The sequence below is a fragment of the Trichomycterus rosablanca genome, chromosome 5 (assembly GCF_030014385.1).
Source record: "Trichomycterus rosablanca isolate fTriRos1 chromosome 5, fTriRos1.hap1, whole genome shotgun sequence".
Lineage (NCBI taxonomy): Eukaryota > Metazoa > Chordata > Actinopteri > Siluriformes > Trichomycteridae > Trichomycterus > Trichomycterus rosablanca.
Genome location: NC_085992.1, coordinates 2023311 through 2041467, shown reverse-complemented (window position 1 = coordinate 2041467; position 18157 = coordinate 2023311). Strand labels below are relative to the sequence as shown.

The 18157-nt window shown below is 41.7% G+C and overlaps 1 protein-coding gene across 15 annotated transcripts in view; it reads left to right on the top strand.

The window, feature by feature from the left end:
• tenm3 (teneurin transmembrane protein 3) overlaps window positions 1-18157 on the top strand; it is an 861875-nt gene that overhangs the window by 705793 nt on the left and 137925 nt on the right. For all 15 annotated transcript variants that reach the window (XM_062995505.1, XM_062995517.1, XM_062995516.1 and 12 more), the window contains one exon: window positions 16623-16745. In XM_062995505.1, coding sequence (XP_062851575.1) covers window positions 16623-16745 — 123 coding nt within the window. The remainder of the gene's footprint in view (window positions 1-16622; window positions 16746-18157) is intronic.

The window sequence follows — 18157 nt, the reverse complement described above, 5'->3', positions numbered from 1 at the left end:
GGACGCTGCCCACGGGGCGCTGTTGGCTGGATGTTTTTGGTTGGTGGACTATTCTCAGACCAGCAGTGACAGTGAGGTGTTTAAAAACTCCAGCAGCGCTGATGTGTCTGATCCACTCATACCAGCACAACACACACTAACACACCACCACCATGTCAGTGTCACTGCAGTGCTGAGAATGATGCGACTTACAATTGTGCCCGAGTACAATTTAGGCAATTAAAGTTTTAGGGCCAACAGTAACAACCTGGCAGATGTGGGGCATAAACCAGCAACCTTCTGATTACCAGTCCAGTGCCTTAATCACTGAGCCACCACCACCCCATCCGTCATTCAGTCACAGAAACAATCAAGTGCAGAAATCACTCGCAGTCGTATTTAAACTTCTTACTCCTGCTGTACGTGAGAATAAAAATGAAACAAAGCAGAGAAGCGACGACACTTAAGATCAGTCAGGACTGATGAAGAGGAACGACTAAAGTGAGAGATAAAATAAAAGAGAGAGAGAGAGAGAGAGACGACGCGAGATTAAAAATAATAAGTAATGAAGAAAGAGTGAGAGACAAATAGGAGAAAACATGTTTGGTGGATTGATAGAGGAGACGACTGCAGAGCAGCATCAATAACCCAGAGATAAAGAGAGAAACAAACCAGGAGAGAAAGAACCGACGCTTAGATGAAAATAAATGAGAGACTGAGAGGGCGGGAAAGAGAGAGAGAGAGAGAGAGAGAGAGTGATCGAGGAAAAAAGAGAGAGCGAAAGAAAAGAGAGGGAACAACAGAGATAGCAAGAAAGCAATTGAATGAAATAAATAAAGAGAGAGCGATTGAGGGAAGAAAATAGAGAGAACAATTGAGAGAAAGAGCGATTGAAAGAAAAGAGAGAGCAATCAATAAAAGAGAGAGTGATTTAGAGAAATCGAGAGATTGAGGGAATGAGAGAGGAAAAGAAAAAAGGAAAAGAGAAAGCGATTGAGGGAAAGAGAGAGTGATTGAGGGAACCAAACAGAAAAAAACTAGAGAACAATTGAGAGAAAGAGCGATTGAAAGAAAAGAGAGAGCAATCAATGAAAGAGAGAGAATGATTGAGAGAAAGAGAGAAAACAATATAGAGAGAGGGATTCAAGAGATTGAGGGAACGAGAGCGAAAGAGAGAGCGAAAGAGAGAGCAAAAGAGAGAGCGATTGAGGGAAAGAGAGAGCGACTGAGCGGGGGGAAATTTAGAGAAAGCGATTGAAAGAAAAAAGAGAGTAACTGATGATGAGAGAAAATTATATTGAGAGAGCAATTGAAGAAAAAAAAACGATTGACAGAAAAAGATAGAGCAAAAGAGAGAACAGTAGAGAGAGAGTGATTTAGGAAAAAAGAGAGATTGAAGGAAATAGAACAATTTAGGTAAAGAGAGAGGGAAAAATAAGAGGGGAAAAAAAGAGGGGGAAAATAGAGTGCTCGATGGGGAAAAAAAAACAATTGAGAGAGCGATTGAAAGAAAAGAGAGAGCAATTGATGTAATGGGATAGAAATAATGATTGAGAAAACTAGGGGAAAAAAACAATTGAGAGAGAAAGCGATTGAGAGATAGAGAACAAGAGACAGGGGAAAGAGTGATTTAGGGAAAAAGAGAAAGCGAAAGAAGGAGAAAGAGAGCGATTGAAAGAAAAGAGAGAGTGATTGAGAGAGAGCGATTTAGGGAAAGAGCGACTGAAGAAAAAACGATCAAGGGAAAAAAAGAGAGCAAAAGAAAGAGAACAATAGAAATAGAGAGAGAGAGATTTGAAATGTCGCCACATTCTCATGTTTGGGCGTCCACATACTTCTGGCCGTCTGGTTCAGTCGTGAGTTCACGCTGAGAGAGAAACGCCGCTAATCGCTAACAGGACGTCGCTAACGTCCCTAAAGAGAATAAAGGAATAAAGAGAAGAGCAGGGAGCAGCTTTTCTGTTTATATATCCTTTCATCTCAGTTATTACACAATAAACAACACACACACACACACACACACTCACACACACACACACACACACACACACACTGCTAGCATCCACTTAGCTTTATTACCCGCCGTAAATATTCTACCACTACGATGCTGCTACAGCGGAGCTTCAACACTGTGTGAGAGTTTATTCACAGCTAAAGAGCTTCCGCCGTTTAGCACGTAGCATTTAGCTTTCGCTAAGTAGCACAGGCCGCTAGAAAAATTTAGCATTTAGCGTCTAACGTTATTCTTAGCTGGTTTAAACCAGAAACCTGATTGTGAGCGGAGTCTAGCGTTTAGCATTTAGCTCGGCTGATTTGAGACAGATCGCTTTGTCTGTAAGAAAAATCAGACCGTCAACGTAATGTAGCGTTAGCATTTAGCCTGGCTGAACTGGGACATTTTTAGCATTAGCTTTTAGCACTTAGCAAACATCATTTAACTCGGCTAGTTTGGGACAGACAGCTAGGTATGTCTGTAAGAAAAAGCTAATTGTCAGTCTAATCTGCCGTTTAGCAGCTAGCTTTTAGCTTGGTAGGTTAAGAACAACTTCTTAGCTTTAGCTTGGCTGAATCATGAGAGACTTTTTAGCATGTAGCATTTAGCTCGGCTGGTTTAAGATCAGATCGTCAGCATTAACGTTTAGCATTTAGCTTGGCTGGACTGGGACAGGCTAATGTGTGTGTAAGACAAATCAGCTGCTCAGTGTAACGTAGCATTCAGCACCTAGCTTTAAATCTGCTTGGTTAAGGACAGTCTATAAATCACATGTTTAGTTGTTTGTTTTATAGCATTAGCTTTTAGCTTAGATGTTTAACAGATGAAATTTGATCGTCACTGTAGCTTTTAGCACTTAGCAAACATCATTTAACTCGGCTAGCTTTGATAGACAGCTCTGTAAGAGAAAAGCTAACTGTCAGTGTAATCTAGCTATGTTTAGCAGCTAGCTTAACTTCTTATCTTTAGCTTGGCTGAATTGTGAGGGACTTTCTAGCATGTAGCATTTAGCTCGGCTGGTTTAAGTCTGGACCACTTTGTAAAAATCAGTCAGATCATCAACGTAATGTGGCGATGTGTAGATCTGGCTAGCTTGACATGTGCATGCTATGCTAAGCTAGGCTAGGCTATGCTAGGCTAATCTATTTGTGCTATTGACTTGATTGTACATAAGCCTGGTAACAGTTCATGCTAACTCTTGAGTCAGATGTGTATTATACATGAGCCTGAACGCACATCGCGCCTCCGGGCTAAGTGCTAATGTTAGCCACGTGTCGGTCTGTATTAGCTTGATATGTACATGCTAGGCTATGCTAGGCTAACCTGTTTGTGCTAGCAAGGTGACTGTATGTAAGCATGGTAACGGTTCTGCATGCTAACTCTTGAGTCAGGTGTGTATTATACATGAGCCTGAACGCGCATCGCGCCACCGGGCTAATCGCTCGCGTTAGCATATGGCGGAAAGCGAGTTCGAGCGGACGATGTATTATAAATATGGCAGACGGGGCGATTAGCGTCGCGTCAGACGTTGCTTTAATCGTTTGAAGTTCGCCGATCTCGTCGCGTTTTGTTCTTCCTCTCGCTAACTCAAAGATGTTTGCGCGGCTAATTGAGCTTAGCGGGAGCAGTCAACGACGCTCCGTTAGCGGCGGATGGGAGGTAACGTTCCCTCTGTTTTTTTATGGCGGTTCGATCCGCTCGGCGGGGGGGCCGCCGGACCTTTCACTGGACGTACAGACGGTGCCTGTTACCCATAACCCCCTGCTTCGGTTGGGGTCAGAGTGCTGAGTAGCAGACGCGCGGAGACGAGGTTAGCGCAGCGGGATGCTAATATAATGAGACAGACAGGGGGGGGGGGGGGGGGGACCACAGTGTTCGTTACTTGTGGACGCTGCTGACCGCTGGTCACATGACCTCATTAGCAGGGTGGCGCGTTTGACGTCAGGTGATCTGGTTGCTACGCTTAATGTTGTCAAAATTAAATGGACACGCCTTCTCTTCCAGACACACGGCAACAGTTTAGGGAAGGCCCGTTCCTGCTATTGAGTGTTAAGGGCCTTGCTCAGGGGCCCAACAGTGGCAACTTGGCAGTGGTGGGGCTTGAACCAGCGACCTTCTGATTACTAGTCCTAGATATCGCTGCTCACATCACATGCCTCACTGGGCACAAATTCCCACAGATACAGAGTCAGTGCGCTTTCACTGCAGGTCCCAAACCCTGATCAAAACGCTCTCTCACTCTTTCACTCTCTCTATCGCTCTCTCACTCTTTCATGCTCTCCCTTATTCGCTCTCACTTTTTCACTCTCTCACTTGCTCTCTCTTTCACTTGCTCTCTCAATCTTACTCGCTATCGCTCTCTCACTTTTTCACTCTCTCTACTGCTCTCTCACTTGCTCTCTCTTTCACTTGCTCTCTCATTCTTACTCACTATTGCTCTCTCACTATTTCACTCTCGCTATCTCTCTCATTTGCTCTCTCACGTTTTCACACTCTCTCTATCGCTCTCTCACTCTTTCACACTCCTTCTATTGCTCTTGCTCTCACTTGCTCTTTCTTTCGCTCGCTTTTTCACTCTTTCACTCGCTCTCTCATTTGCTCTCACTTTTTCACACTCTCTCTATTGCTCTCTCACTCTTTCACTCGCTCTCTCACTAGTTCACTCTATCGCTCTCTCACTCTTTCACATTCTCTCTTATTCGTTCTCTCACTATTTCACTCTCATTCTTTCGCGCATTCTCTCTATCGATCTCTCACTATTTCTCTCTCTATCTCAATTCAATTCGCTTTATTGACATGACAAATGCACATATTTGTATTGTCAGTGCGTTCATATATACTGTATATAGTATAGTACATAGTATATGTATAAATAATAAAAAGATCAAGTATATACAGTATATAGAGATAAAATGTCACTCACTCGCTCTCACTCTTTTACTCGCTCTCTCATTTGCTGCCTTACAATTTCACTCTCTCTTTCTCGCTCTCTCCCTCCCTCTTACTCTTTCACTCTTTCGAACCCACGCCCACCTGCCACGCCCAGTTTTTTGTCCCATTCGCTTCCATTTTTTGAAAGTTTGAGATATCGCCGCCGTTCCAACTCTAAATCGTAAAGCCCACTGATGTAACCCTGACTTGGATACAGCATGGGGATTCGAACCCACGCCCACCTGCCACGCCCGTTTTTTGGCTCCATTCACTTTTATTCATTTTTTGAAAGTTTGAGATATCAACGCCGTTCCAACTCTAAATCGTAGAGCCCACTGATGTTACCCCAACTTGAATACAGCATTGCTTTCTCACTCACTCTTACAAAGCAATAAAGCATTTTTGTCCTTAAACAGCTTTTGTTGAGCTGTTGTTGCTCCTAAACACGGAGGGTTCACTTACTTTAGGTAATACACTATATGGACAAAAGTATTGGGACGCCCCTTTTTTATAATGACTGAATTCATGTGTTCCAGCCACAACAGTTGCTAACAGGTGTAATAAATCAGTGATATAAAGGAAATCAATTTCTTCTGACTTAGCATCAACAGTTTAGGGAAGGACCTCTCCTGTTCCTGCACAAAGACATGAAGAGAAACTCGAGTGTCCTGTACAGAGTCCTGACCTCACACACACACACACACACACACACACACACACACACACGCTGCAGTAGCCAGTAGGATCGTGTCAGTAATGAGGTGCTTTAGAATCAATAGTGAGAGTTTTGGAGCCGTTCAGACGCCCGTGTTGTCACATTAAGTAACGTGATGCCTGCTAGCAGCTCAGTAAATTAGTTTCATGGCGCTGTCTGGCTGCCTCACAGTGTGTGTGTGTGTATACATTGAAATGTGGATGTGTGTGTGTGGGTGAGCGTGTGCTTTCCGTAGTGTGTGTATGTAAGTACAAATGCAGATGTGCGTGTATGTGTTTCTAAGTGTGTTTATGCAAGCACGTGTGTGTGAGTATAAGTTTAAATATACATATGAGTGTGTATATAAGTGTGTACATATGTCTATAATTGCATGTGTGTATGTGTGTGTATGTGTGCGTATGCATATGTGTGTGTGTATATTATGTGTGTATGTGTGTGTATGTGTGTGTGTGTGTGTGTGTGTATATTATGTGTGTATGTGTGTGTATATGTGTGTATGTGTGTATATGTGTGTATATATGAGAGTGTGTATATGTGTGTATATGAGTGATTGTGTATAGAATTGTGTGTGTATGTGTGCGTATGCATGTGTGTGTGTATATTATGTGTGTGTGTGTATTATGTGTGTGTATATGTGTGTATATATGAGTGTGTATATGAGAGTGTGTATATGTGTGTATATGAGTGTATGTGTATAGAATTGTATATGTGTGCGTATGCATATGTGTGTGTGTGTGTATATATTATGTGTGTGTGTATATTATGTGTGTATGTGAGTGTATATGTGTGTATATATGAGTGTGTATATGTGTGTATATGAGTGATTGTGTATAGAATTGTGTGTGTATGTGTGCGTATGCATGTGTGTGTGTGTATATTATGTGTGTGTGTGTATTATGTGTGTGTATATGTGTGTATATATGAGTGTGTATATGAGAGTGTGTATACAGTGTATCACAAAAGTGAGTACACCCCTCACATTTCTGCAGATATTTAAGTATATCTTTTCCTGGGACAACACTGACAAAATGACACTTTGACACAATGAAAAGTAGTCTGTGTGCAGCTTATATAACAGTGTAAATTTATTCTTCCCTCAAAATAACTCAATATACAGCCATTAATGTCTAAACCACCGGCAACAAAAGTGAGTACACCCCTAAGAGACTACACCCCTAAATGTCCAAATTGAGCACTGCTTCTCATTTTCCCTCCAAAATGTCATGTGATTTGTAAGTGTTACTAGGTCTCAGGTGTGCATAGGGAGCAGGTGTGTTCAATTTAGTAGTACAGCTCTCACACTCTCTCATACTGGTCACTGAAAGTTCCAACATGGTACCTCATGGCAAAGAACTCTCTGAGGATCTTAAAAGACGAATTGTTGCACTACATGAAGATGGCCAAGGCTACAAGAAGATTGCCAACACCCTGAAACTGAGCTGCAGCACAGTGGCCAAGATCATCCAGCGTTTTAAAAGAGCAGGGTCCACTCAGAAAAGACCTCGTGTTGGTCGTCCAAAGAAGCTGAGTGCACGTGCTCAGCGTCACATCCAACTGCTGTCTTTGAAAGATAGGCGCAGGAGTGCTGTCAGCATTGCTGCAGAGATTGAAAAGGTGGGGGGTCAGCCTGTCAGTGCTCAGACCATACGCCGCACACTACATCAAATTGGTCTGCATGGCTGTTACCCCAGAAGGAAGCCTCTTCTGAAGTCTCTACACAAGAAAGCCCGCAAACAGTTTGCTGAAGACATGTCAACAAAGGACATGGATTACTGAAACCATGTCCTATGGTCTGATGAGACCAAGATTAATTTGTTTGGTTCAGATGGTCTCAAGCATGTGTGGCGGCAATCAGGTGAGGAGTACAAAGATAAGTGTGTCATGCCTACAGTCAAGCATGGTGGTGGGAATGCCATGGTCTGGGGCTGCATGAGTGCAGCAGGTGTTGGGGAGTTACATTTCATTGAGGGACACATGAACTCCAATATGTACTGTGAAATACTGAAGCAGAGCATGATCCCCTCCCTCTGGAAACTGGGTCGCAGGGCAGTGTTCCAGCATGATAATGACCCCAAACACACCTCTAAGACGACCACTGCTTTATTGAAGAGGCTGAGGGTAAAGGTGATGAACTGGCCAAGCATGTCTCCAGACCTAAACCCAATAGAACATCTTTGGGGCATCCTCAAGCGGAAGGTGGAGGAGCGCAAAGTCTCGAATATCCGCCAGCTCCGTGATGTCGTCATGGAGGAGTGGAAAAGCATTCCAGTGGCAACCTGTGAAGCTCTGGTAAACTCCATGCCCAGGAGAGTTAAGGCAGTTCTGGGAAATAATGGTGGCCACACAAAATATTGACACTTTAGGAACTTTCACTAAGGGGTGTACTCACTTTTGTTGCCGGTGGTTTAGACATTAATGGCTGTATATTGAGTTATTTTGAGGGAAGAATAAATTTACACTGTTATATAAGCTGCACACAGACTACTTTTCATTGTGTCAAAGTGTCATTTTGTCAGTGTTGTCCCATGAAAAGATATACTTAAATATCTGCAGAAATGTGAGGGGTGTACTCACTTTTGTGATACACTGTATGTGTGTATATGAGTGTATGTGTATAGAATTGTATGTGTGTGTATGTGTGCGTATGCATATGTGTGTGTGTGTGTGTATATTATGTGTGTGTGTATATTATGTGTGTGTGTATATTATGTGTGTATGTGAGTGTATATGTGTGTATATATGAGAGTGTGTGTATATTATGGGTGTATGTGAGTGTATATGTGTATATGAATGTGTGTGTATAGAATTGTGTGTGTGTATATGTGTGTATGTGTGTGTATATGTGTGTATATATGAGAGTGTGTGTATAGAATTGTATGTGTGTATATGTGTGTATGTGTGTGTATATGTGTGTATATATGAGAGTGTGTGTATAGAATTGTACGTGTGTATATGTGTGTATGTGTGTGTATATGTGTGTATATATGAGAGTGTGTGTATAGAATTGTATGTGTGTATGTGTGCGTATGCATGTGTGTGTGTGTATATTATGTGTGTATGTGTGTGTATATATGAGAGTGTGTATGTGTGTATGTGTGTATATATGAGAGTGTGTATATGAGAGTGTGTATATGTGTGTATATGAGTGATTGTGTATAGAATTGTATGTGTGTATGTGTGCGTATGCATGTGTGTGTGTGTATATTATGTGTGTGTGTGTATTATGTGTGTGTATATGTGTGTATATATGAGTGTGTATATGAGAGTGTGTATATGTGTGTATATGAGTGTATGTGTATAGAATTGTATGTGTGTGTATGTGTGCGTATGCATATGTGTGTGTGTGTGTGTGTGTATATTATGTGTGTGTGTATATTATGTGTGTGTGTATATTATGTGTGTATGTGAGTGTATATGTGTATATGAGTGTGTGTGTATAGAATTGTATGTGTGTATATGTGTGTATATATGAGAGTGTGTGTATATTATGTGTGTATGTGAGTGTATATGTGTATATGAGTGTGTGTGTATAGAATTGTATGTGTGTGTATGTGTGTATATATGAGAGTGTGTGTATATGTGTGTGTGTATATATGAGAGTGTGTGTATATATGAGAGTGTGTATATGAATGTATATGAGTGTATGTGTATAGAATTGTATGTGTGTGTGCATATGCATGTGTGTGTGTGTATATTATGTGTGTGTGTATATATTATGTGTGTGTGTGTATTATGTGTGTGTATATGTGTGTGTATATGTGTATATGTGTGTATATATGAGAGTGTGTGTATATGTGTATATGTGTGTATATATGAGAGTGGGTGTATATGTGTGTATATGAGTGTGTGTGTATATAATTGTATGTGTGTTTATGTGTGCGTATGCATATGTCAAGTCAAGTCAAGTCAAGTCAACTTTATTTATATAGCGCTTTTTACAATAGACATTGTCTCAAAGCAACTTTACAAAATCCAGGACCAACAGATACAAAAACCCCTGTTGAGCAAGCCGAGGGCAACTGTGGCAAGGAAAAACTCCCTGAAAATTACAGGAAGAAACCTTGAGAGGAACCAGACTCAGCAGGGCCCATCCTTCATGGGTGGCCTGGAGGATACTTTAAATAAATACACGATTTACACAAATCATACAAACACAGAATTAAATGATCTAAAAGTCATAACTGGTAATAAATAGATAAATAAACAATTAAATAATAATAGAGTTGTTATCCGCTCTAGTCTTCAATAAAGTCTGTAGTGATTTCTTGTCGTTGCAATTACTCCAGACCAGTCACATCTGACAGGAGCAGCATCGTTGTCCCGGCAGTCTCGACTTCAATCCTTAACCTCGGCGGGTAAACAGGTTTCCATCAGAATGCCCTCGGGGTAAAACAACAGAGAATGTAGTTAATAATGTACAATGCTAGTTGACAAACAGTTTTACAGAGAGTTTTAGACTCCGGCAGCCCTAATTATTACAGCATAACTAAAAGGGAGAGCAAGCAGGTAACAAGGTCATGAAGGCTTTCACAGGACATCAGCGCCCATCTCCCCACCGTCACCAAACCTGAGTGATCGGACAAGAGAGGCAGAACGACAGCAACCCAACATCCCTGATCACCACAAGTTTCTATGACCAAGAACCCCCAAGCTCTGCGCCTTTGTCTATACTAATCAAAAGCCTGAGAAAATAAATATGTTTTCAGTCTAGACTTAAACATTGAGACTGTGTCCGAATCCCGAATAGAGGCAGGAAGATTATTCCAGAGTTGTGGAGCTTTGTAGGAAAACGCTCTTCCACCAGCCGTGATCTTTTTAATTTTAGGAACTATAAGTAACCCTGCATCTTGTGAACGAAGTGGACGCGCTGGGCTGTAGTGATTAATAAGTTCACTCAGATACTGTGGAGCCAGACCATGTAGCGCTTTATAAGTTAGTAAAAGTATTTTGTAATCAATGCGAAATTTAACTGGCAGCCAGTGTAGAGATGATAGAACAGGAGTAATATGGTCAAATTTTTTAGTTCTAGTTAGCACTCGAGCTGCTGCATTTTGAACTAACTGGAGTTTGTTTAAGGATCTACCAGAGCATCCAGTTAGAAGAGCATTACAATAATCTAACCGAGAAGTTATAAACGCATGGATCAGTTTTTCGGCGTCATTAACAGATAGTATATTTCTTATTTTAGAAATGTTACGCAAATGATAGAAAGCAACTCTAGTAATATTATTAACGTGTGTATCAAATGAGAGATCTGAATCTATTGTGACACCTAAGTTTTTTACATCTGGGCTGGGAGTAACAGAGAACGTGTTTAAGTTTAGCACCAGGTTAGACAATTTGTCTCTTGCAGCTTTAGAGCCAACAAGTAAAACCTCTGTTTTATCTGAATTAAGTAAAAGAAAATTACACGACATCCAGTTTTTTATGTCGTTTACACAATCTTCTATCTTACTGATTGTGTCAGTATCATTTGGTTTGGCTGATATATACAGCTGTGTGTCATCTGCATAGCAGTGAAAGTTTATGCCATGTTTATGAATAATTTCACCTAGTGGAAGCATATAGAGTGTAAATAATAGCGGTCCCAGTACCGACCCCTGTGGAACACCATACTTTACTTTTGTAGTTTCCGAGCATTTATTATTTACATAAACGAATTGAGAGCGGTCAGTCAGATATGATTTAAACCAAGAGAGTGCGAGTCCTTTAACACCTACTGTATTTTCTAGCCTCTCCAGTAAAATGTTATGATCGACCGTATCAAACGCTGCACTAAGATCTAATAGAACAAGAAAAGAGACACATCCATTATCAGAAGACATTAACAACTCGTTAACTACTCTAATTAATGCGGTTTCGGTACTATGATTGGGTCTAAATCCTGATTGAAATTTTTCATGAATACAATTTTCATTCAAATAAGAACATAACTGTTTGGAAACGACTTTTTCTAATATCTTTGAGACAAAAGGAAGGTTTGAAATTGGCCTATAATTAGCTAGTACATGTGGATCAAGATTAGGTTTTTTAATCAGGGGTTTAATAACAGCACTTTTAAACAATTTAGGTACATATCCAAGGCTAAGGGATGCATTGATTAATGTAAGCAGGGGCTCTACAATAGCTGGGAGTAAATCTTTAAGTAAACGAGTTGGAACAGGATCGAGTATACACGATGATGACTTCGATGATTTAATCAACACAGTTAGTTCATTTTGGGAGATTGGATTAAAGGAATTTAGTTGGATTAACTCGTTACTATTATCACCACTGTTATCACCAATGCTGCTCGGAGTGAGTCCAGACTTAACATTGGCAAGTGACACACTCTGACTCTGAAGTCGTATTTTTTCTATCTTGTCATTAAAGAATTTTAAAAAATCATCGCTGGTACAGTCAGGCGGTATATTAGATTCAGTTTCATTAACGTTTTTAGTTAATTTGGACACTGTCTCAAAAAGGAATCTGGGATTGTTTTTATTTTTCTCTATTAGGGATGAATAATATAAAGATTTAGCTTTTATAAGTGCATGTTTATACTCAGTTAGAGCATCTTTCCAAGCAATCTTATACACTTCTAGTGTAGTGTGACGCCACTTGCGTTCTAATTTCCGTGCTGCTTGTTTAAGTGCGCATGTGTGGTCATTGTACCAAGGAGCAAGTTTTTTCTCCCTAATCAGTTTAGTTTTGAGTGGGGCTACGTTATCTAAGGTTGTGCGCAGTACGGTCTCTAGGTTTTGAGTTGCCTGATCTAGTTCTTTAGGTTCTGATGCTGATATATTTGGTAATTCTGGTAGGCAGTTTATGAACGCTGCTGCAGTTGCAGATGTAATAGTGCGCTTATATTTAAAACGATTTGGTTGCTGTATATTATTGGACAGGGACACTTCATAAATTAGTAGAGAGTGATCAGAGATTAAGTCATTCTGTGGTATAATTTCCAGGTTGTCTATGTTTATACCATAAGTAAGTATTAAATCTAAGGTATGTTTACAGCGGTGAGTGGGTCCTGTTACATTTTGGGTGATGCCTAAGGATTCTAAAATAGAGTCAAACGCAATTTTGAGTGGATTACACTTATCCTCATAATGAATATTAAAGTCACCAACAATTAAAGCTTTCTTAGTTGATAAAACTAATTTAGAAAGAAAATCGGCAAATTCGTTAAGAAATTCTGAGTAAGGACCAGGGGGTCGATAAACAGTAACCAGCTTAAACATACTATTTTTATCAGATGAACATTTATTGGTTATGTCAGAGATAAGAACTTCAAACGAGTTTGTTATGGGAGATGATTTTACAGTAAGACCTATGTCTTTATCATAAATTGCGGCTATTCCTCCACCACGACCGCTAAGACGTGGCTTATGTTCATAACTGTAACCCGGAGGAGATGCTTCATTTAAACCTAGATACTCATCAGGTCTAGCCCAGGTCTCGGTTAAACACAGGGCACTAAGACAATTATCTGTAATTATTTCATTTACAATTACTGTTTTGCATGCAAGTGACCTGATGTTTAGAAGTCCTAACTTTAGTTTAACTTTACTAGGGTTTTCATGATGCTCATTTAGATTAATTTTAATTAAGTTATTATGACATACTTTTTGATTTTGTTTTGGCTTACACCTGCCACGGTAAACAGACACAGTCTCAATGGTTTGTGACCTAAGGATTCCAGGTGACGTCCGATGGCGACTCGCAGACAGTCGGTTAGGCCTGTTAGTCTGCTGCCTGGTCTTGGCTCTGGATAGTCATTTAACACTATCTGCCGCTACACTAACGCGGTGGTAAAGCCTGTCACCTATGCTGCAAGAAATGCGAGCAGCACCCTCCCACGTGGGGTGGACACCATCCCGCTTCAAAAGACCAGGCCTTCCCTCAAAGGTGGACCAGTTATCTACAAAATCGATGCAGTTTTCTGAGCACCATTTAGACATCCAGCGGTTCAGCGACAACAACCTGCTGTAGGTTTCGCCACTGGGTCGAATCGGTAAGGGGCCAGAGCACACTACTGCCTCAGACATCGACCTAGCTAACTCACACACCTCTTTAACATTACTCTTAGTAACCTCAGACTGCCGTAAACGAACATCATTAGTGCCGACGTGGATAACAATCTTCGAAAATCTACGATTAGCATTAGCCAGCACTTTTAGATTTGCTCTGATGTCAGGCGCCCTGGCCCCCGGAATACAGGTGACTATGGTTGCTGGTGTCTCTATGGGGGTTGCAATACGCACGTGTCGGAGCTGAGAATCTCCTATAACCAGAGCACTTACATTAACAGGCTTCTCAGCGGGTGGCTCACTGAGTGGGGAAAACCTGTTGGACACGTGCAACTGAGATGGTCGGTGCTTTGCCCTACGACTATGTCGCCGAGACGTCACCCAGTCGCCCCGCTGTGAGGGCTCTAATGCCGGAGTCTGGGGTTCTACACCTGAACTGCTGGCATTCGGGACTGCTACAGCTGAATCTAAGCCCTCACTAGTAGTAGTCTGTTCTAACGCCCGAATGCGCCCTTCTAACACTGAGATCTTCTCCGTCAGACTAACAACTAATCTACACTTATCACATGTAAAGTTATCACTAAACACGGAGAAGGAATAACTGAACATATTACACTCGGAACATGGATATAATGCTCCTGCTGGGGCCATAGTAGCAAAGAAATGTACTTAGCTTTACAAGATGAGTTGGAGATGATGTTAATGTTGGATTCACCGGCGCTTCTGCTGGTAGTCACAGAAGAACGGCTTTAATTCCGGATGAAACAGGCGATGATGAGCTGGAATACAAAAACCACCAACCAAACAACACAAACGCGCTTCGTTCGGACAAAAGCGACTGTAATTCTAAAGGAGAACGGTGTTATGCGCTGGTGTACTAAACAAATAAACGCGCTTCCTACGAACAGAAACGGTTATAACTCCCCACAAAACAAAGGTGTTTTAAGAGCTGAAATACAGAACACAACCAATATGTGTGTGTGTGTATATTGTGTGTGTGTGTGTGAGTGTTTTTGTGTATATGAGTGTGTGTGTATATAATTGTATGTGTGTATGTGTGTGTATATGTGTATATATGAGAGTGTGTGTATATGTGTATATGTGTGTATATATGAGAGTGGGTGTATATGTGTGTATATGAGTGTGTGTGTATATAATTGTATGTGTGTTTATGTGTGCGTATGCATATGTGTGTGTGTGTATATTGTGTGTGTGTGTGAGTGTTTTTGTGTATATGAGTGTGTGTGTATATAATTGTATGTGTGTATGTGTGTGTATATGTGTATATATGAGAGTGTGTGTATATGTGTATATGTGTGTATATATGAGAGTGGGTGTATATGTGTGTATATGAGTGTGTGTGTATATAATTGTATGTGTGTTTATGTGTGCGTATGCATATGTGTGTGTGTGTATATTGTGTGTGTGTGTGAGTGTTTTTGTGTATATGAGTGTGTGTGTATATAATTGTATGTGTGTATGTGTGTGTATATGTGTATATATGAGAGTGTGTGTATATGTGTATATGTGTGTATATATGAGAGTGGGTGTATATGTGTGTATATGAGTGTGTGTGTATATAATTGTATGTGTGTTTATGTGTGCGTATGCATATGTGTGTGTGTGTATATTGTGTGTGTGTGTGAGTGTTTTTGTGTATATGAGTGTGTGTGTATATAATTGTATGTGTGTATGTGTGTGTATATGTGTGTATATATGAGAGTGTGTGTATATGTGTATATGTGTGTATATATGAGAGTGGGTGTATATGTGTGTATATGAGTGTGTGTGTATATAATTGTATGTGTGTTTATGTGTGCGTATGCATATGTGTGTGTGTGTGTATATTGTGTGTGTGTGTGTGTATATTATGTGTGTGTGTGTGTATTATGTGTGTGTGTGTATTATGTGTGTGTATATGTGTGTATATATGAGAGTGTGTATATGAGAGTGTGTATATGTGTGTATATGTGTATATGTGTGTATATATGAGAGTGTGTGTATATGTGTATATGTGTGTATATATGAGAGTGGGTGTATATAATTGTATGTGTGTTTATGTGTGCGTATGCATATGTGTGTGTGTGTGTATATTGTGTGTGTGTGTGAGTGTTTTTGTGTATATGAGTGTGTGTGTATAGAATTGTATGTGTGTATGTGTGTGTATATATGAGAGTGTGTGTATATGTGTATATGTGTGTATATGAGTGTGTGTGTATAGAATTGTATGTGTGTTTATGTGTGCGTATGCATATGTGTGTGTGTGTGTATATTGTGTGTGTGTGTGTGTGTATTGTGTGTGTGTGTGTGTGTGTACGAGAGACACACAGGCAGCGAGGGCTCGATGCAGCAGCAGCTCTAACTCGGTTTGTACGGTTTTATTGACTGTGTGTGTTAGTGTGATTTTATTTGCTCGGCATCATGGGATTCCGCTACAGTAAACCACATGAAAAAGGGGGCGGAGCTACAAATCCACTACCAAGAACTGCTTTTATTCTGGCGCTCACCGCCGGCTCATCTGATTACATTCCTCCTGCAGGATCTCCTGGACCGGGCACGGCGGCGTGCACAGCGCGTGTGTGCTTCACGGTCCTATTTCAGAAATGCCAGTAGGTGGATTGGCTGCCAAATTCCGGGGTGATCGAGTGGTGCAGCGTTTGAGCTCTGCTATCGACCGGCCTGGCGCCTGCACAGACACATTCGGCTGTGTCTGAGGGAGGGAGGGCTGAAGGGATTCCTCATTACTGGTGAATAACAGTGACCCTCCGTACATGTGTTAGGTTCAGCCCTTCTCATTAAGGGTCAGCTTGTTGCTTCCAGTCATATCCAATTCCCCAGATACTCAACATAAGGTCCGGTTTCCCAGGAAACACTGGACGCAGGGCAAAAACAAACAACATTTAAATACTGACCCCTATGTACCGCTCTCTCACAGGACGTTTGGACGGTACCGGGCCGCTCTAACACGTTTTATCGTCTCTCTTCCCCTCAGCGATGCATCTGTTCGGACTGAACTGGCAGCTACAGGAGACGGACAGCTTCGCCTTCGAGAACGGCCAGGTGAAACCGGACGGTGCCACGCCCAACGGAGTGACCTCTCTGTCGTCTGAACATGGTACGCAAACACACACCCATACACCTATACATGCGTGTGAGGGTGAGGGATCTATTAGATGTGGATCTGATTGTGAGGGTGAGGGATCTATTAGATGTGGATCTGATGGTGCGTGTGAGGGTGAGGGATCTATTAGATGTGGATCTGATGATGCGTGTGAGGGTGAGGGATCTATTAAATGTGGATTTGATGGTGCGTGTGAGGGTGAGGGATCTATTAGATGTGGATCTGATGGTGCGTGTGAGGGTGAGGGATCTATTAAATGTGGATTTGATGGTGCGTGTGAGGGTGAGGGATCTATTAGATGTGGATCTGATGGTGCGTGTGAGGGTGAGGGATCTATTAGATGTGGATCTGATGGTGCGTGTGAGGGTGAGGGATCTATTAGATGTGGATCTGATGATGCGTGTGAGGGTGAGGGATCTATTAAATGTGGATTTGATGGTGCGTGTGAGGGTGAGGGATCTATTAGATGTGGATCTGATGGTGCGTGTGAGGGTGAGGGATCTATTAGATGTGGATCTGATGGGTGCGTGTGAGGGTAAGGGATCTATTAGATGTGGATTTGATGGTGCGTGTGAGGGTGAGGGATCTATTAAATGTGGATTTGATGGTGCGTGTGAGGGTGAGGGATCTATTAGATGTGGATCTGATGGGTGCGTGTGAGGGTGAGGGATCTATTAGATGTGGATTTGATGGTGCGTGTGAGGGTGAGGGATCTATTAAATGTGGATTTGATGGTGCGTGTGAGGGTGAGGGATCTATTAGATGTGGATTTGATGGTGCGTGTGAGGGTGAGGGATCTATTAAATGTGGATTTGATGGTGCGTGTGAGGGTGAGGGATCTATTAGATGTGGATCTGATGGTGCGTGTGAGGGTGAGGGATCTATTAGATGTGGATCTGATGGTGCGTGTGAGGGTGAGGGATCTATTAGATGTGGATCTGATGATGCGTGTGAGGGTGAGGGATCTATTAAATGTGGATTTGATGGTGCGTGTGAGGGTGAGGGATCTATTAGATGTGGATCTGATGGTGCGTGTGAGGGTGAGGGATCTATTAGATGTGGATCTGATGGGTGCGTGTGAGGGTGAGGGATCTATTAGATGTGGATCTAATGGTGCGTGTGAGGGTGAGGGATCTATTAGATGTGGATCTGATGGTGAGTGTGAGGGTGAGGGATCTATTAGATGTGGATCTGATGGTGCGTGTGAGGGTGGGGGATCTATTAGATGTTGATCTGATGGTGCGTGTGAGGGATCTATTAGATGTGGATCTGATGGTGCGTGTCAGGGTGAGGGATCTATTAGATGTGGATCTGATGGTGCGTGTGAGGGCGAGGGATCTATTAGATGTTGATCTGATGGTGCATGTGAGGGATCTATTAGATGTTGATCTGATGGTGCGTGTGAG